This window comes from Patagioenas fasciata, chromosome 2 (genome assembly GCF_037038585.1).
Source record: "Patagioenas fasciata isolate bPatFas1 chromosome 2, bPatFas1.hap1, whole genome shotgun sequence".
In the NCBI taxonomy this organism is placed as follows: Eukaryota; Metazoa; Chordata; class Aves; order Columbiformes; family Columbidae; genus Patagioenas; species Patagioenas fasciata.
Genome location: NC_092521.1, coordinates 148,208,605 through 148,226,560, shown reverse-complemented (window position 1 = coordinate 148,226,560; position 17,956 = coordinate 148,208,605). Strand labels below are relative to the sequence as shown.

The 17,956-nt window shown below is 38.2% G+C and overlaps 1 protein-coding gene across 7 annotated transcripts in view; it reads right to left on the bottom strand.

Moving 5' to 3' along the window:
• Window positions 1–17,956, bottom strand: part of CACNB2 (calcium voltage-gated channel auxiliary subunit beta 2) — a 246,795-nt gene that overhangs the window by 11,836 nt on the left and 217,003 nt on the right. For 5 of the 7 annotated variants that reach the window (XM_065829849.2, XM_065829852.2, XM_065829853.2 and 2 more), the window contains 4 exons: window positions 16,292–16,425; window positions 12,863–12,943; window positions 12,493–12,551; window positions 10,102–10,211 (listed from right to left, as the gene is read on the bottom strand). In XM_065829849.2, coding sequence (XP_065685921.1) covers window positions 10,102–10,211; window positions 12,493–12,551; window positions 12,863–12,943; window positions 16,292–16,425 — 384 coding nt within the window. Of the gene's footprint in view, window positions 1–10,101; window positions 10,212–12,492; window positions 12,552–12,862; window positions 12,944–16,126; window positions 16,147–16,291; window positions 16,426–17,956 lie in introns of all 7 variants that reach the window. The other 2 variants (XM_065829850.2, XM_065829854.2) reach the window with 1 other exon arrangement.

Genomic DNA, 17,956 nt, shown 5'->3' with positions numbered 1-17,956 from the left:
TTTTAGATTTCTTAGAGATCACCTCTATCTATTTGTAGTTCTCCCCAATTTTGGCTGGGTACATGCATGTCAGTCTTTTACAGCAGAGAATGTTGTGAGATGTGCACGGCGTGCTCATGTGGAAAACATTGGTGCATGTTTTCCTGCTTGTGAATAAAAGCATTGTGGCCCAGCTGCTGTCTGAATTAGGATTACATTTTTGAAGACAGAACTTCTGATGGTTCTTGGCACATTCACAATCACATTTTCTCTAATTTTCCTGCATAGAGATATTGCTGCAATAACTGAATACCATTGTCTCAGTGACTTAGAAGATAGTCAGTAGTCTATCCCTTATTTAAGTCCAAATGACAACTAGAATAAACATACAGAGATAATTTGTCATACTGTTCTGATGCTGAGTTTGGATTGCTTCCCTGCAATTTCAAACCAGGCTCACTTCAGTCGGTATAACAATATCAGTTAATGTATCATTTTAAAACCATTCCAGACTGCTAAAAACCCTTGTTCAAGACAATTTATAACTAGCAAAATCTGTCTTTTTTGACAGTATATCATAATTTTGTCTGGGGAAGCAGTATTTTGCTACACTGCTGGAAGCACATTTCTGCCAGTATAGAATACATCTCTGTGAACTAGATTTCCTGCTACACTTTTTGAAACAACCTTTTGCCAGGGCAGAGTATGCCTCGGGGTCTCTTCTGTTGTGAAACACAGCCAGGCCAATAATTGCAGGTAACTATGGTCCTAGAAACCAATAGTTTCTACCTGAGTCTGAAGACAGAGAAATACCTTTTCCACCAACTAAAAAGTATTTCAGTATTTATTTTTCTTAACTTGAGTATAGGAGAAAAGTTCAAAGAACTACACTGCATGGTTGATGAACTAATATGTTGCGCCTGTACCTCTCCAGTCAAGAATGGATGGAAAAAATGCGACAGAGATTGCTGAAGAGGTCTGATCTCCCATCCCTTAGAGTACTTTTTCAGCATTTCGAAAAGCCTGCATTTTGCTTAAAATTTTCTTGTATTCTATCTTTTTACTACATGTGAGACTGTTGCAATTACTTAAATAATAGCTTCTCTTATTAGTTGACACAGGCTTTATTTATTAATAGTGCCGCAGCTTTGATTTTCATCTTCATGTAGCAACATCTCTCAAAAAATGAATTAGATACCTGTAAATACTTTTTCCAAGAAGACACTCAACACAAATTTTCTGTCATACTTTTGACCAAAGTAAGCAAAGAACTCTAAATGTCATGTGGGGATAGTAACACAAATGTCACTAGTAGTTAAAACAGGGAGCTCAAAACAATGACAGTGTGGTATCTTCAAAGCAGCACAGTAATAGCTTAGCAATGTTCCCACTTCCATGAATATAATCTATTTATAATAACGTCCCTTTTGATGCACTGGAGAGGCATGACAGTGAGGCTATAACAATTAACTCCAATAAATTACTTTTGCCAATCATAACGAGAGGCATAAACATAATTAGATCTACTGTGACAATCATCATGAAATGCTGGCAGTCCAGCTGCAACACTCAAAACCAAAAATAAGCTATCAAATTTTAAAGTGCCCCTTACAATCTAGTTGATATGGTCTCCTTGGCAATCAGAAAGTAAACAGATTTTAAATGACAGGAGCACTCAGCTATTTATTTAGTCCATACAACAGGGAGTCAGCTTGAAGAAACAAGAAGTACCCATCTCCCAGCCAACTTTAAATACTGCATATTCAATCTTACATATATTAATTTCAAATATCTCTACTGCCCCCTGAAATGAATTGAAATTCAATGCAATAAGAGCACAAGTAAATGGCTTATCCTGTTATGGGAGCAGACAAATTTTCTTTACACTGGTTGGACCTTACAAGTGAATTTCAAGCAAAAATCTTGAACAGTTCACTACAATAATATAATGTAAAGTAAAGGTAAAGACATAGCAATGCTGCATTGCATCTATGTCAACTCCCTAATAACTATGGTGGAATTTAGGGTGGCTTATACGATGCCATGAATAAAGAACATTCTCTGCTCTGCACAGTTGGAGAAACACAACCCTCCTTCAGACCTGGGCAGAAAGCATTCATAGCAGCCAGGAGTCACGGGGACACCCACCTCGACAGAGCAGTGGCTGCCCAGCACTATGTTTTAGGAAGACCCTGATGAGATGGCAGTTCCATGACGGAGATGCAATGCAAAATGGTCACAGTTCTGGCCTGCAAGTGCCAAAGTAGATGCAAAACATATTGCTTATCCGCATCCAAGAGGTTCTGATCTTCAGCAGGAACAGTGAGGTTCATATACTGTCAGCTGACTAGAGTGTGACTTTAATATCCCATTCAATTTGACCTTGTCTACCTATCTTTGGTATCGTGGCAGTTTTGTTCATAGAACTGAATTTGTAAATTATTACTTGGACTCCAACACCATAGGGACAAAACATTCTATTTTTATAAACAGAGCTCCTGGTACTACAGATATAGAACATACCTATGTCAACGCATGTCATATAAAATGATTCGCAACACCTTGCAAAATTGGCTTTCAAGTAATATCATAAATTAAGGAGAACAGACATTAGTAGTCATGATTTTTCTTATGCTAATTCTTTTATACAAGCACACTTATCTAAAAATAATCACTAAATTCTACAAACACAATTAAAGAAATAAGAAGTTTAAGACAGCCTCAAGAATTCCAAAACAAAGGCAAAAGAAACAAATATGCAACATATCCCCAGTGCCTTAAAAGCGCATAGAAAATACTGGACCAAAAAAGCTGCTGAGAAATGGATAAATGTCATATCTGAAATCCATAAAATGAAAAAAGAAAAACAAAAAGGAAGTGATGACTATTGAGTTGTGCCCACACACCTCTTGATTAAGAAGTAAATCATGAGTTTCAGTGACATAATTAAAATTTTAAATTTTAATTTGTGAGCATGTGTGTGTATACGCATGCTTATATTGTTGGGAAAATCTCTGAAGTGCCTGCATTAGATATTGCACTAACCAGAATGCTGGTACTTGGCCACAGCTGGCTAGCCTAGACTACATGAGGTACCTGTGCTCTCTGTATACATGCTGGAGAGGCCAAGATGCTATTGAGGGTGATACAGAAAGCTCCATACTGTGTTAGTAGTCTGGAGCAAGCCAGTAAGAAACGCCACACATATATAAGTGCTTGGCCTCTTCTTATCTTCCCCTTTCTTCCTCTCAAGCACCAAGGGTGCCCAGGGTAGGCAGGGAGCTAACAGCAGGGTCATGCTGGACAAGGGACAGTTGGCTCCATCCCTTCCCCAGCCAGGGTGGTGCAGCCCTGTGGTCTCCAGGCAGGAACACATCTCCCACCCCACACCAGTGGCAATGCTGGGGAGCAGAAGCCTCTGTGCCCTGCTCCAGCACACACAGCTAAGAAGCAAAAAGTCTTGGAGAGGAACATAAGCCTGTAAGAGGGAATAAATGCTCTCAGTCCTCAGGCAATGGGCTGGAAAATACCTGGATTACAGGTGTTTTAATCACATTTCTAACATAAATGTACTTTTGTGAGCACAGTTACATTTCCCCGGTCTCAACCAAATCCCTAGCTACTATCTTGTTACATAAAAAGGGGAGGGTGAGAGTGGGAGGATGACAATATTTTCCAGGGAAAGCGGCTGCATGTGTTACTCATGCCTGGCAGATGGGGTTTCAGCGAGGGACAAGGCAGCAGGGAGAGGAGCGTGTCGGCTGCTCCGCCTGGTGCTCCCGCCCAGGCTCCGCTGAAGAGGAGCTGTGGGGTGAGCTGCTTTAGGCAAACAGGGCTCTTCTCTTTCTGCCTGCTGAGGCTCAGTTTAGACAGAATTCAGATGGCCTTGAATGCACACACATGTCCAAGTGGTATTTCCAGATACAATGCGGTGTTTGGCAAAGCTCAACATAATCAAGATCAATTTATAACAGACTAACATCTCCTGAAATGCAATACTGTAATTACGTGAAAACATAAACCAAAGAGTATCATCTAAAAATACTAAATAGCACATGAAAATGTCTACTTCCTCCCCTATTTCTCTGGGCTAGTAAAACACTAGCATTTATGGAATGATGCTTCTTATGCCAGGTTTAAACTGGAAGTAAATTTTAACAGCCTATGAATGGAAAAGCTCAAAATCAGCAGATTGCAGCAGAAACACAAGAGGGTGAGCCCTGCACAGGGGAGAGCTGCACCGAAACAACTGCATCAGGTAGAACCCCAGCCATTCCAGAAGGTGCCATGCAGTAGCTTAGCATGGCTCCCATCATTAAGCGCCCCTACACTCCATTTGTGAGTAATTGGGATAGTAAGACTGGGCAAAGCAGCAGTCTAACATTTATTTTGCCCAGAGGACCATGCAGATGTCTCTGCATAGTTCATAATGGAAATCATCACGTCAGGCTGGCAGTAACTTGCACATTTGTGTACCATGCTTCATTACTCAATGCAGTACTATAGGCTTTTACAGCTCTGGTCCATGCATAGACACTAAGTGTTCCTTGGGTTTGTTGTTTTATTCAGAACAAACATAACTAAAAATGCTCAGCCTTTCTCACAGATATGATGTGAAACCACTCCATTGCTGGCTATTCAACCCCTCCTGCTGATGCTGTACAACTCACAAAACATTTGCATATTCACTGAGTGGGAGAGAAACTGACTCTGCAGCCTGATGCTCAGAGTGGGAGGCAAAACACGTGGATTCCAGTTAATTCTCCAGGGAAAGTTTAATCATAGAATCATAGAACAGTTTGGGTTAGAAGGGACCTTGAAGCCACATCTAGTCCAACCCCTCTGCCATGAGCAGCAACCAGATCAGGTTGCTTAGATCCCTGTCCAGCCTGGCCTTGAATGCCTCCAGAGATGGGGCATCTACCACCCCTCTGGGCAACCTGTGCCAGTGTTTTACCACCTTCATTGTAAAAAATTTCTTCCTCATGCCTAGCCTGAATTTCCCCTCCTTCAGTTTAAAACCATCACCCCTTGTCCTGTCATAACAGGCCCTGCTAAAAAGTCTGTCCCCATCATTCTTCTAGTCCCCTTTGAATTACTGAAAGGTGGCAATAAGGTCTTCCTGGAGCCTTCTCTTTTCCAGGCTGAACAGCCCCAGCTCTCTCAGCCTGTCCTCACAGCAGAGCTGTTCCAGCCCTCTGATCATCTTGGTGGCCTCCTCCGGACCCTTTCCAACATGTCCATGTCTTTCCTGTACTGGGGGCTCCAGAGCTGGACATCGGACTCCAGGTGAGGTCTCACCAGAGCAGAGCAGGGTGGCAGAATCACCTCCCTTGACAGGCTGGCCACACTCCTTTTGATGCAGCCCAAGATAAAACTGGCCTTCTGGGCTGCAAGTGCACATTGCCAGCTCATGTCCAGTCTCTCAAACACCGGTACCCCCAAGTCCTTCCCAGCAGAGTGGGTCTCAGTCCCTTCTTTCCCTAGCCTGCACTGATACTGGGGGTTGCCCCAACCCAGATGCAGAACCTTGCACTTGGCCTTGTTGAACCTCATCAGGTTCATAAGAGCCAACTTCTTGAGTTTGTAAAGGTCCCCCTGGACGGCATCCTGCCCCTCACGTGCATCAACTGCACTTCTCAGTTTGGTGTAATTATTATGTCAGGACCAACTGACAATCAACATGAAGGTGATCATAGCCCTGTCCTGGTGATGGAAACTCTGAGTTCACACTTCTATTAGCAGAGAACAGAAACAAACACAGATTTTTTTGCATTCTGGTTGAAAAACCCAAACCATTAGTCTTGGATAAAACAAGGATACAAACACAAACTTTTTATCACATTCATGATATACTGGATCAATTCTACCTACACATGTGAATAATTTTAAGGGAAGTAAACTGTATTCTTAAGTAAACAGCTAACTTGCTAAAACTATTTAATTCACCTATCCAGGTATCCTAGTTATTATACAGGCATCTATGACCTTAAAAATTATTTTATCACACTGCTATATTGCTTTGTCTATAGCACGTTTTTTTTCATCGTAGCTACAAATCATATGTATTTCAGTGAACTACCATGAAAAAATAGTGATGTGCTGCTGAGAGCTATTACTTATTTACAGAAATCAAGATTTTTTTTTCTCTTACGTCCTTTGAAATCACTCAAGTTTAATTTAAAAACTTTGTTTGTACTGTATCAAAAAAGTATTCATACGTTAGAATAGTGGAAAGTTAGTATCAAACTTCTAATGCAGAAGTACTTGGCAAATTCATTAGAAAGACTCTGACCTCAGATGTTAACAAAATCAACGCTGGCGCAGCAGAATAAAAGAGCATTTTGAGACATGCAGGCCTGATAAATTATAAGAGGTTCAGGATCTTCATGCCACTCTTTCCCCATCTGTGTGTAAAAAGAAGTGTAGCTACATCCTCACAATAACCCAAAAGCTTTTGGCTGCTCTATTACAGCATTCTTCTGGTTCAAGGCAGCTTGATATTCAGTAGATTACCACATCTGAGATATAATGAGTTCTGGACATTTATCCCAGCTATCTTGAGGATAAATAAAGGACAATCAGGACTTTACATAATATATTGAACACCTGTTTTTCTTCTCTTTGAACTATATTAGATCCTTGAGATTCTGAAATGGAAAGACACTCTTGGTCACGTCCCATTTTTTATTCCTGTTCTACTGCCTCTATAGGTAGGGAAGGGTCATTACATGGCTTAGCTAGTGCTCTTTTACTTTACAGTCAGGCAAGCATTTACGTGAAACACACTATATACAACAACTGTTTTAAAATTACCAAACATGGGGAATACATAATCACATTATCATACATATACATATAATGTGTGTATGTATGTATGTATATAAAATAAATTGTTACCATAGTTTCAAGCATTCAACTGACTTTTCACATAAACATCAAGAAAATAAAAATACAAAGCTGAAATTTGCACTGACAGTCCATTCCTTCAAGCATTTATGTTTCATTTTCAGAAAACAAAACTCTAGGATGTCAACTTGATGTGAATGGGAGCCCTATGCACTTTCCAGAGACAGCTTTCCATAGGAAGGCAATCAATTGCACATGCAAACTGGGTGCATGTAATGCCTGACAGGTTACTGCATATGCACACAGAACGCAAATAAAGAGCCATTTGACTGCAATCGATTTACCGTATATACAATGATATATCGCTCATCAGCATTCACATGGCTGTATTACAATATGTAGATCAGGTGCACACACCCTAGAAATTTATGGTGGAAAACCTAATCTTTAGGCTTTAGTTGTCAATCTTCACTTTAATTTTAGAATTACCTGAAAATAAATCAGGAAAACCAGAAATTTTCTGAAAGAAATGCTTAGCAACATATTACAGGATTGGCTTTTGTCTATCAGTGAGCCAGTTACGAGAAACACACGGTGGTTCTGTGAGGTACAATAAAGCACTGAACACAAAACAGCAGGAAAAGTAATTTGCAAGCTTGTATACATACCCAAAACATCTGGAAAGGGAGAGCATTAATGAAGCAAAGAATGGAAAAAGCCAAGACAATCAGGTTCTTGTACAAAGCATACAGCATGAGGTTAGGTTATAAAAATGTTACATACACAGAAACAACAACAAAAAGCTTTGGGCCCTTTGATGAAGAAATGCAGCAAAAGCACAAAGCTGGTTCAGCAGTTTCTGCAAACGGCATGTGAAATTTAATTAAGTCAATTGGGACTGATTTTCAGGAGAATGAGTCTCAACCAACCAACTGTACCTTCCTGGAGAGAAAAGTCTTTTCAAAACTATCAGTTTCTTCTAGGCTTTTCAAGAAATGAATCAATTGCCCTTTCCTTAAATTTACTTCTAGCATTTCACATATTAAGCAGAAAGCAGTGTTGACAAGCAAATAAGCTTTCATATAGGAGAGGAATAAGACTGTACTGTCCTCAACCTTCATGAGCTAGACATTATTTTTATAAAATTATTAAATATATTAGTTTTACACTAGAATATTCAGTGGTAGCATTGTTTTCCAATGAGTCAAATCCCAAGTCTATTTTGAACTGATTCCTTTACAGAAGCAAACTTTCAGTCAATAGGTATGTGTAGCATTAAGCCCATTGAGAGAATCCTATAATCATGTAAATCCAGTTCCTCATGGCGATCCCTGCTCCTGATAACCATCTGGTTTGTCTGTGCCTCCTTGAAATTAATTTTGGGTTATCTATTAAATCAGTTCCAGATAATGGTGCTCACTCTGCTGTTCACTATGCTATGCAGTTACGAAGAATACGCATGATACTGCAAATCTATATAGGGTGATAAGGTAAGAGCTGTTCTTAAAAAGAGGTTCATTTGTTTCCCAGAAAAAGATATTTGTTATTAATATATCAAGCACACTACCTTTCTACTATATTAACTCATTGACAGAACACTTATTAAAATAATAATTACATAAAACCCAACAATATATTTTCATAAGTCTAAAAAAATAGCCTCTTCTGCTGCAGCTACAACTGCTGCTCCCAAATATGAGCATAACTGAGGGATAAATCAAGACCTTGACTGTCAAGCTGCAGGAGGTACCACTGCACCAAGGTACCCAGTAAAGGCAGAGCTTCACATTGAACCTGGCAATTGGGAGGGATTTGTTTCAATGTAAAGCAGTTCTGGGGAGCTATATTTGCTATAATAAAAATGCATTTTAAAAATTATACTGGATGTAGGAATAAACACATGGTTCTCAGTCTGTGCACCACTGACTCTTTAAAAAGGAGCGAGACAGACAGCAACCCAGCTCCCCCAGGCCCCACAGCCATGCAGCCAGAAATTTGCTCAGAGCAAACCAAACCAAACCCTGTTTTTAATTAACGAGATCAAATTTTATTGCAAGAAATACCATTTTAAAGTACGTGGAGCAGAACTATGTCATTGTAGATAGTTTGGACAAAAAAAAAAAAAAAAGGCAGCACAAATTTAGTGTTTCCTGAACTTCTGTCTATTTCTTTTTTTTGCAATGATTTGGAGGAAAAGCCCTGTTATTCTGTTGATGTTCTTAAAGGTAAGGTTCTTCATGAGATAAAGGTGTACATGTTGGGCTGCATTTATTTTTGCTAGATATTTTCCTCCCTGTATAAATTTTTGTCTTAGCTGTTTTACAGATATGAAAATATTTTATCATGAAGAATAGATGATACGCTTTTTACTGCTGCATATATTTGTGCAGTATTGCACAAAATTGCACATGGTTTGATGTTCAGTTTGGGGAATTAATCACCATGATTCTTTTTATGTTCCATGACTGGGTGACCTCCATCTTTATTACTAATTTTCAGTTCTATTCAAAACAAGTGACACTTTATCTTTTCATTAGATTATTAAACAGACATCTGCAACAAGACTGAAACTCACATTGAAGAATATTTTTGTGTGTAAAGATATCCATTATGTTGTTACAGTGCATCTTCCCAGCTAAGCTTGTTTTTCTTTCTGCCTAATAAATTTTTAAATATTTGTACAACTGGACAAGCATCAGTACAAAAAGACTCATGCAAGATGACAGATATGTATGTTAGAAACTTAGCTACATATATTAGTTTTTATATATTTAACTATATAATAGTTTTCCATGCTTCATTTTTTGTATCAAGCTCAGCATTAGTTTAAACTGATATTGCATTCAGAAAGTGCGTACTTCCATAACTTTTCTCAGGCCTAACATCAGTATCTATCACTATTAGTAACCTTATAAAAGATAATGCATAATACCAATAATATCCATATAATTGCAGCTATTCTGAAACCATTACTTCTACTTAACCAGAAGAAGATCTCTTCAGATTTTAGTTACCTTATGGATGGCTATTTGTCCCCACTGAGGCAAACAGCAAAACATGAAAACTGAACATATGCAGGATAAATCAAAATCAGCACTATATGAAGTTTATCTTGTAGTGATTTTAAAATTATTTCTAGCACCAGGAGTTCTGGATTATGGGAATTGTGATTTTTCTCACAGCAGAGAGAAGGCTATTTTTAGCTTACACATATGAATTGAGAGTAGTATACTTTACAGCCAGCTTGTATATAGAATCATTATAGGTACTTACCTAAGCTTGATCTTGTGTTAGATCGCTCTATTATCGCATGCTTACTGGGGTTGTTTAATACTGAGCGTTTGGCAAGCGAGATGTCTGCTGTGACTCGTGTAATTGATATACTGCAAAAATAAAACACAGTAAAACAGAATGTTATTTATCTTGGAGGGATGTGAGGAGAAAAAGAGACTTACTTGACACTAGAAAAAGAATAAGACTACAGGAAAACAAGTTCTCCTCAACAGCACAGAATGCTTTGCACAATGTGAACAGAGAAGAAGCTTTAACTAATACTGTTACAAGAACTATTGCTAAGACATCCCACTTTCTGCACAGTACTGAAATGCAGTGTGACTACTGACTGCAACGCTACATGTGTCTGGGGAGAGGAGAGGCAGGAGGAGGTCAGAGACATGCTGCAGAAGATGGGACTTCCTTAGAGGCTCCAGGCCTGATATGGTTAGACTTTACACCAGTATGCCCAGTATGAGTAGGCTGGTTTCTCCTTTCCCTAATTTGATGAATTTCTTGACAGGTGCTGAACGGCAACCTGGCTTACTTTAACCATACGTGTAAGATACATACTGGCAGGCTCAGTTTTGCGTTTACGAGAAAAGATGAGCCAAGAAAGAAGTGGTTACTTCCAGTTGGTTGCACTGATCTGCTAAAAGCTTTCTGCATGTTCTTCCTAGGAAAACAGTTAACTTGGTTTGTTTTGCTTTACAGGGTCAAAATGCACCCTTTGGATAAATTCACTTTCAAACTTTCTGGTCTAATAAGGTTTAGGGATCACATTTTTCCAGTGCTGAGAGTTAAATCAGACTGATGTTATTCCCTTGTTCTTCCTTGTGTGGTTCTATTTGCAATGTGAAAAGGAGGAAATGGATTTGCTAAGAACAGGGAGGGTGCCTCTCTAGCAAGCAGAGTCAGATGCTGTTCATCTGAAATGTAACGAAATAGGTAATTTCCAATGAGCTCAGCATGTGTATATATTTATCTTAATGCTCACAAAATATAACAAAGCCAGAAGTTAACACAAAAAAACTTTTTGGAAATTTAGGGGTGATTTAACTTAAGCTAATAACACAACTAAAGATTGCGATTTCTGGCAGAGCTTCTCACAGATAATGCTGTTAGTCTTAAAATGAAATCCAACATGTAATTTGAGGTACTCATTACTTATCTTTATTGGCTAATAGATGAACACTACAAACTTCTACAACTTTTTGTTTTTATTTTGTTTTATTTTCTTTCTTGTCAGTCTTCCTTCCTCCATGCAACAGATCTAAGATTTGACAATCATGACTAATATAAAGAGGGACTACTAAGCCGTTAGGTCTCAACATCATAATTCTGACAGAAAATCCGACAGCTTAAACCACAAAGTCCAGTATTATAAAGAGCTGAAGCTACTGATAGAAAACCTCAAGCTCCTTGAAAGTTTGACAGCACCAGGACACATAGATGGTGTTACTGCTCTGCCCAAACTAAACAGAACATTCATTGAAGTTACAGACATTATAACAAGACCTTTTCCTCCCAGATATCAACCCACTAGCACATATTACTGTAGGGCCTAATCCATGTGGAGAATCCACCTTATGTCTCTGGTCCATGGGCCTGTGATGTTTGAATTACAGAACATGCCACTGCTTTTACAGGTGGATTATCATTTGATATTTGTACTACAGCCATGCCTGGAGGCTCAAATAGAAATCAGATTGGGCCTTGTTGAGCCGGCTGTGGGGGACAGGCTGTGACAGTGTTCAGACTGAAATCCAGTGAGATGCAGCCTGCCGGCTACCAAGGGTGACCATTTTTCGACAAGGTGGGGTCAGTCGTCCCCAGCAGTCCTTTAGAGACTTCCCATTATAGAGTCCACCGCTACTGTCAAACCTCGCTCCCAGCTTGAGGGATCAAGAGTTTGACGATCACATACACTAGATAGTCTTAAACTAGTATCACTCTTTCCAAGTGAGGTGCCACTGTAAGGAACTAGAGCTGAGCAGGAATGGTGGCTCTCCTCAGCTTGTGCAGAACCCAGGGAGCATTGATGAGATATCACTTCAAAAAACTTGAAAAAACCCTTTTTAATAATACACATTTATTAAATTTGTAGATAAACACCTAGCAACTTAGAGGGTGAATGTCAGAGTTATCAAGAAGAGGACATCCTTTTTCCCACCCTTAACAAATGTATGCCCATGAACACTGCCCACTGCAACACAACCTCAGCATGCTCTAAGGAAACTTCCAATCCACACTATAGTTCACTGATCAAGGAATTAGTTGCCATTTCTACTTTTCTACAATATTTTTCCAAGAATGTCATTATATCTTAAAAACCTGGTGGTTCCTAAACAGGACATTAAGTCAAGTAGTTCTGCACTGCAAAGTACTTACCGTCCTTCAAATCTGTGTTTTAAAAAATCAAATAACGCTTTTTGCATCATATCCGTTACCTAGAAGCAAACAAACAACAAATTAATAATCACATAGGAAACTCATAATACTTGATGCTAATAGTAATATGTAATAAAGCTGACAGTAAATCGCATCTCTGAATAAAAGGATTGGAATGTAATTTATTCTTAATCTCATTTCTGATATGAAATAAAATACATACTAGCAGCTATCTAGTAGAAATTAAAATTGTCTAGATTTTTGCCTCTGATATAAATGATGTTATTCTGCTTAACTACATTTGAACATTCAAATACAAATGAAACACAATATTTTTGGCAAAATAAAACCATTAACAACAATCACTTACCTCATATCCCTTCAGAGAAGGCCCCACTAAAACTACCGGTCGCATAGAAGGCACTACATCATAGGGAGGGATGTGCTCTGTCTGCAAAACAGAAAACGCTTTCAGCACCTCAGCACCTAGAGAAAGCGTTACTTATTACTTACAGCATAAGGAACTCTGAATTTCCAGAGATGTCACTAACACAGGAATCATGGATTCATTAACATTGCCTGAAGACTGGTATTACAAGATAAGGACATACAGGTTCAGGGATTTCTTTTGAATAAGCTTTTCTTTGAGTTTTGGTTTTCTTATTGTTTTCATATTTGCTCTGGATTGCTGCAAAACTGGTATTCTGGAGACATTCATGTCCCACTCCGTAAGTCCTAACTGGTAAACTGAAAAGGTTATTTCCAATAGTTAATTATGTGAAATGATTGACTCTAGAGCTGTGACATCAGTTCACCACCAAATGTTTATGTAGGCAAATTAGGAAGGAGAAAAATAAAAGAAAAAGGTAGGGGAAAAGCATAACATCTCTTTTTATGTTCAGATCTGCCCACTGCTTGACAAAACATTGACACCACAGCAAATTCCCACGAGAGCACTGTCTGTATGACTTCCACATTAGCATCTGCAATCCACTTGCAAATGAAATCAAAATAATGACTGATCAAGTTAGTATTTCTAGAAAATTTTCATAAACAGAGCTTGGGATAGCAATCCTTCCACTTTGGGAAGAAGTTCCTGTTACCCCCAAGAATGAATTCTGTTAGTACGATATTCACCAAACTACTAACTGATGTATTGTGCATAATCTAGGAAAAGTATTTTAAAATCAAATATAAGAAGATTGCCTGGTTCCAAAGATTGCATAAATTTTTATATTGTTATAAAATAAAATATAAACAAATTAAACTTTTTTCTTTGATAGGTGGCTGTTCAATATATGCCTTTAAGAATGAGTCTTATCAGAAAGCGGTTTTTGTTTGTAAAGGAGAGTTTAATTTATCTTTGTCTTGGGGAAAAAATGATTGAAATCCCAACCTAGGAGTACGTGGGTGATATGAAAGAAAGTACGCCAGATCGATTTTTCAAATGCCTACATAGTACAAATACATCAGTCAGGACCACGGAATACGGTCATTTTTCATCGTTTCAGTATTCAACGTATCCCAAGGTGTTTCACAATAACATTAAAGTAAGTATATACATTCCAAAACACAAAAACACAAGGACAGACATTAATAAAGTGACAGCACAAAATGCTACACAAGCAGTGGTCTAAAGCAGTCTAAAACATGGAAAACCCTTTTGTGGATGTTTTTCAACATAATTTATTTTATTTTTTTGTTACCTGTAGCTTCACCAGATAATTAGTAACATAAGAATGAATACCAGTGCCCCAGGCATCATAAGCATGTGAAACAAATTTATTTTACACAGTGAAGAATCTGACTCAACCCATTTCAAAGCAAACCCCTGCAATTACACTCTGCCAGTATCAAAATGCAGCCCTCCACTGGTCTTGCCAATATCACTAATAATCTGGCAAGTGTGTGAGAGACAGATGCTAAGAAAAATTCATTACAGATGTGTGAGTGCTTATAGCAGGAGTGTCCTGACGCAAGAGATCTTTGTCTTAATGTCACTGACTCAACTGAAGGTACTCATGCTAGAACTTAACCAGCTATTTCAAAATTAGGGAAAGCACAGAAATTACCCTCTTTGATGGAATATGGGGTATTTTTAAAATCTGTTCTGTTGCAACATGCACCTTCGTATTTTTTTCTCTAATCTTTACAGCTTCAAGTAGTGAAGCTGTCAGCAGAAACTGAGTAAAAGTTATCTAATGGAAGCATTAAGGTTGTTTAATTTAGCACTAGAAAATCTAATATATTCTAAGGGACTGGCACTGAGCTATACAGCTTTCACTTGCTGATTCAAGCCCAAATATGAACTTGGAATGCCATCCAGTATTTACTTTAAATGTCAGTATTACATACCCACTATAACAAGTCATCATTCTGATACTGAAGAAAAGAATGGAGAGATGGCAATGGCCACCATCCAGGTCCAAGGTGGTTCATCTAGAAGCTGCATCTTCAATGATGCTTATGCAGAGAGCATCCAATACATGTCAACATGTATTATTCTTCCTTAACATTTATATCTGGTTATAAATATTATTAAGTAGGAAATTGCTCAGAAGCAAGAAACTGCTGTTGATTTCCATAGCGGGCTGTGAATGACATGGTACTTAACAGACTCTACCGAAGCAAATACCAGTGATTTTGGAAATAAGAAGGATTCAATATTATTTAAAAGAATATAAGAAGAAAAGAGAGAGAAAAAATGAGTTTCATTTACTGAACATGAGAGCATCCACAGCATGGGCAACAGTGTCACTTGGCACTGTTGATAAGAAATATAACAGTCTGTTGTTACATGCAGATTTAAGTCAGTGGTTATAAACAAATGAATAAGAGCTATGAAGACTCAGGATTTAAAATAAGAAAGTAGAAATGTGATATTTCACTGAATAGTTTGGCTGCTACCTGATGTCTTGATAACTTATTCCAGCAAAGATCCTAGAAATGTATTGCAGTTTGCTGTAAAAGGATGTCAATTGCATAATTCTGTAGTTATCTGGGTTATCTATGGAGAGACACTGGCTCTCCTGGGAACCGCCAGTACCATTTCCACTAGCTGAGATACTGAAAAATTCTGACTGATGGATGGTGAGGACATTTGGTTGATAATTTATACATGACAACAAGAAAAACTCAAAGTAAACCATCAAAACAAGTCTGTGGTTTTCCACTGGTCTTCACCTGCAGATTTTGCACCTACTGAATTAGAAGTTTAAGTACTGATTAAAACAAAAAATATAGTGGTTTGTACTGTTTGTTTTCTAAGTACAATCTGAGTATGTGATTAGATTCCAATAATTATTTCAATAGACTGAGTTACAGGGGAAAAAAAAAGAAAGTTAGAATAAGCATGCACTTGAGAGGTTCATTATACGGATTTGTTAGAAATAAATTTCTAAAACTTTCAGAAGGCCTTTCAGTGTGTCCTATTATTCCATCAAAAAGGATAAGTACTGCGACAGAGTTTCACAGATGCACTGAACTTGGGACTGTTTGTTTTCTGGTACTGAATCCACTAACAGCTCAATACATTTCTTCCTTAATTCTAGAATAGCTACATTGCTAATCTGGGGTAATAATGCTCATGATGCCAGTGGCAGGATAAACACAGGTAATGTCGATATAAACTTACCGATTTCTGCTTCTGCTTAGCTACAGCAGCATGGAAAAGAAACAAAGAACAACAAAGCATGCATGTTATTGGCTTGTCAGAAGACGCAGACAGTTAACAGGACTAGAAATGTGACGCAGTGCAGGTGAGCAGGTGGACAGATGGGAGCTTGGAAGTCGGTGTTACCTTCTTAAAGAAGGGCATTCTTTTCTCTTTGGAGTGGGGTGATGTTACACTGTTTGCACTGGGTTTGGGGGAGCGATGGTTTGCTGGAATATCATTTTCTTCTGCATCTAAGCCAGTGGCATCTATGTCTATAGCTATATACAGACAAACAATTCAGAATTATCAGATGACAGGGAAAGTTAAGATAGGTTAAAAAGGAAGTAACAGGTAAAGAAAAATAAAACCATCCAGAGTAACAAATAAATAAAAAATTTTAAAAAATCAACCATGAGTATAAAACACAATAAAACAAAGGGAAAAATGTAAAGGTGCTGCCATTGGGATTAGAAGACAGAAGGCAATCTGCAGCAGCTACTATAATATTTTCCTCTGAACCCTTTTTACATAGCTACGTCCGACATACATGAAATTACTATTACAAAACAATGCAATGGTCAAGTTTGTTCTCGTTACACCAGTGTAAATCCAAACTATTTCACTGGAATATCTAAGACTTTCACCAATGTAAACAACAGAACTCGGCCAACAATACTTGAATTATTTTCTAGCCATGAACACTAATTCAAAATGAGTGTCAAGAAATTTGAAATGTCACTAGGATGTCTACAAGAAATTAAGAAACAGAAGAAAAATCACTTTTGAAGACAAATTGGCCTGATACTGGTACAATAACCTCTATGCTAATCTCTGGGTCGAATACCATTGGCATTTTCAATCATTTTAACTAAAACTGCACAGTAGACATAAGATACATTTATCAGAAATAATAAAAACAGACTGACTAATAGTAAAAATTAAAAAGAATGGGTAGCAGAAGAAAGGAAAGTGATCCCAGCTTGTCTCAGAGACCTGGATCCTGTTGTAAAGGGTGAGGATGTAGGCAGGGCAAAATGGAAGTGAATACAATAAACCATTGCTGTTCAACCTCTACCCCAAAAGAATATACATCACACAATGCTTATACCATAAATATAAAATATTTACCCTCTTTAGCAAGTAAGTAACAACAGTTTAAGCAAAAATCATAATGGACTCAGAAATAAATACATTTTCAAAATGCAAAGCCATGTTATCCAGAATGCTGATTCCAACTGTTACCTGCAAACTACAACCAAAACAAAACTTTCTTGTTTAGAATGCTCAATCCTGATCTTCTGTAATGTATTAAATTTGCCTTCAGAAAGCAAGTACACAAAAGTGATCCACAAACATGCTGTACAACATCACTCTCGTGTGTAGAGATCATACCCACCTCCTGACACACTCTGGTACCTCATGCGTACCTTGCTGTGCCATTATGTTGAAATGAACCTACCTCTGAATAGATCTGTAAGCAGTACCGTTTGCATTGACTTTATCCAAACCCGTAATTAATCACTGCAAAGTATTATGAAATCACCTTAGTGACCTACTTCCAGCTGTTGTGAGTGGGACACCAATGAATACAGTGGCCTGTGCTATTAAATTATGCAACAAATAAATATTTCTGTCAAGCCTACATGTAGCTACTGATTTAAGAGACACTTGGGGCAGTGATCTCTTCTGGTTGAGTAAAGTACTATTTTCCCATTTGAATTATCCACAGATCTAATGCCACGATGCCTGACAATCTTTGAGTTACAGAACTGCACCTCTGAGCCTGGCCCTGCCAGGAAAGCCTGTGAG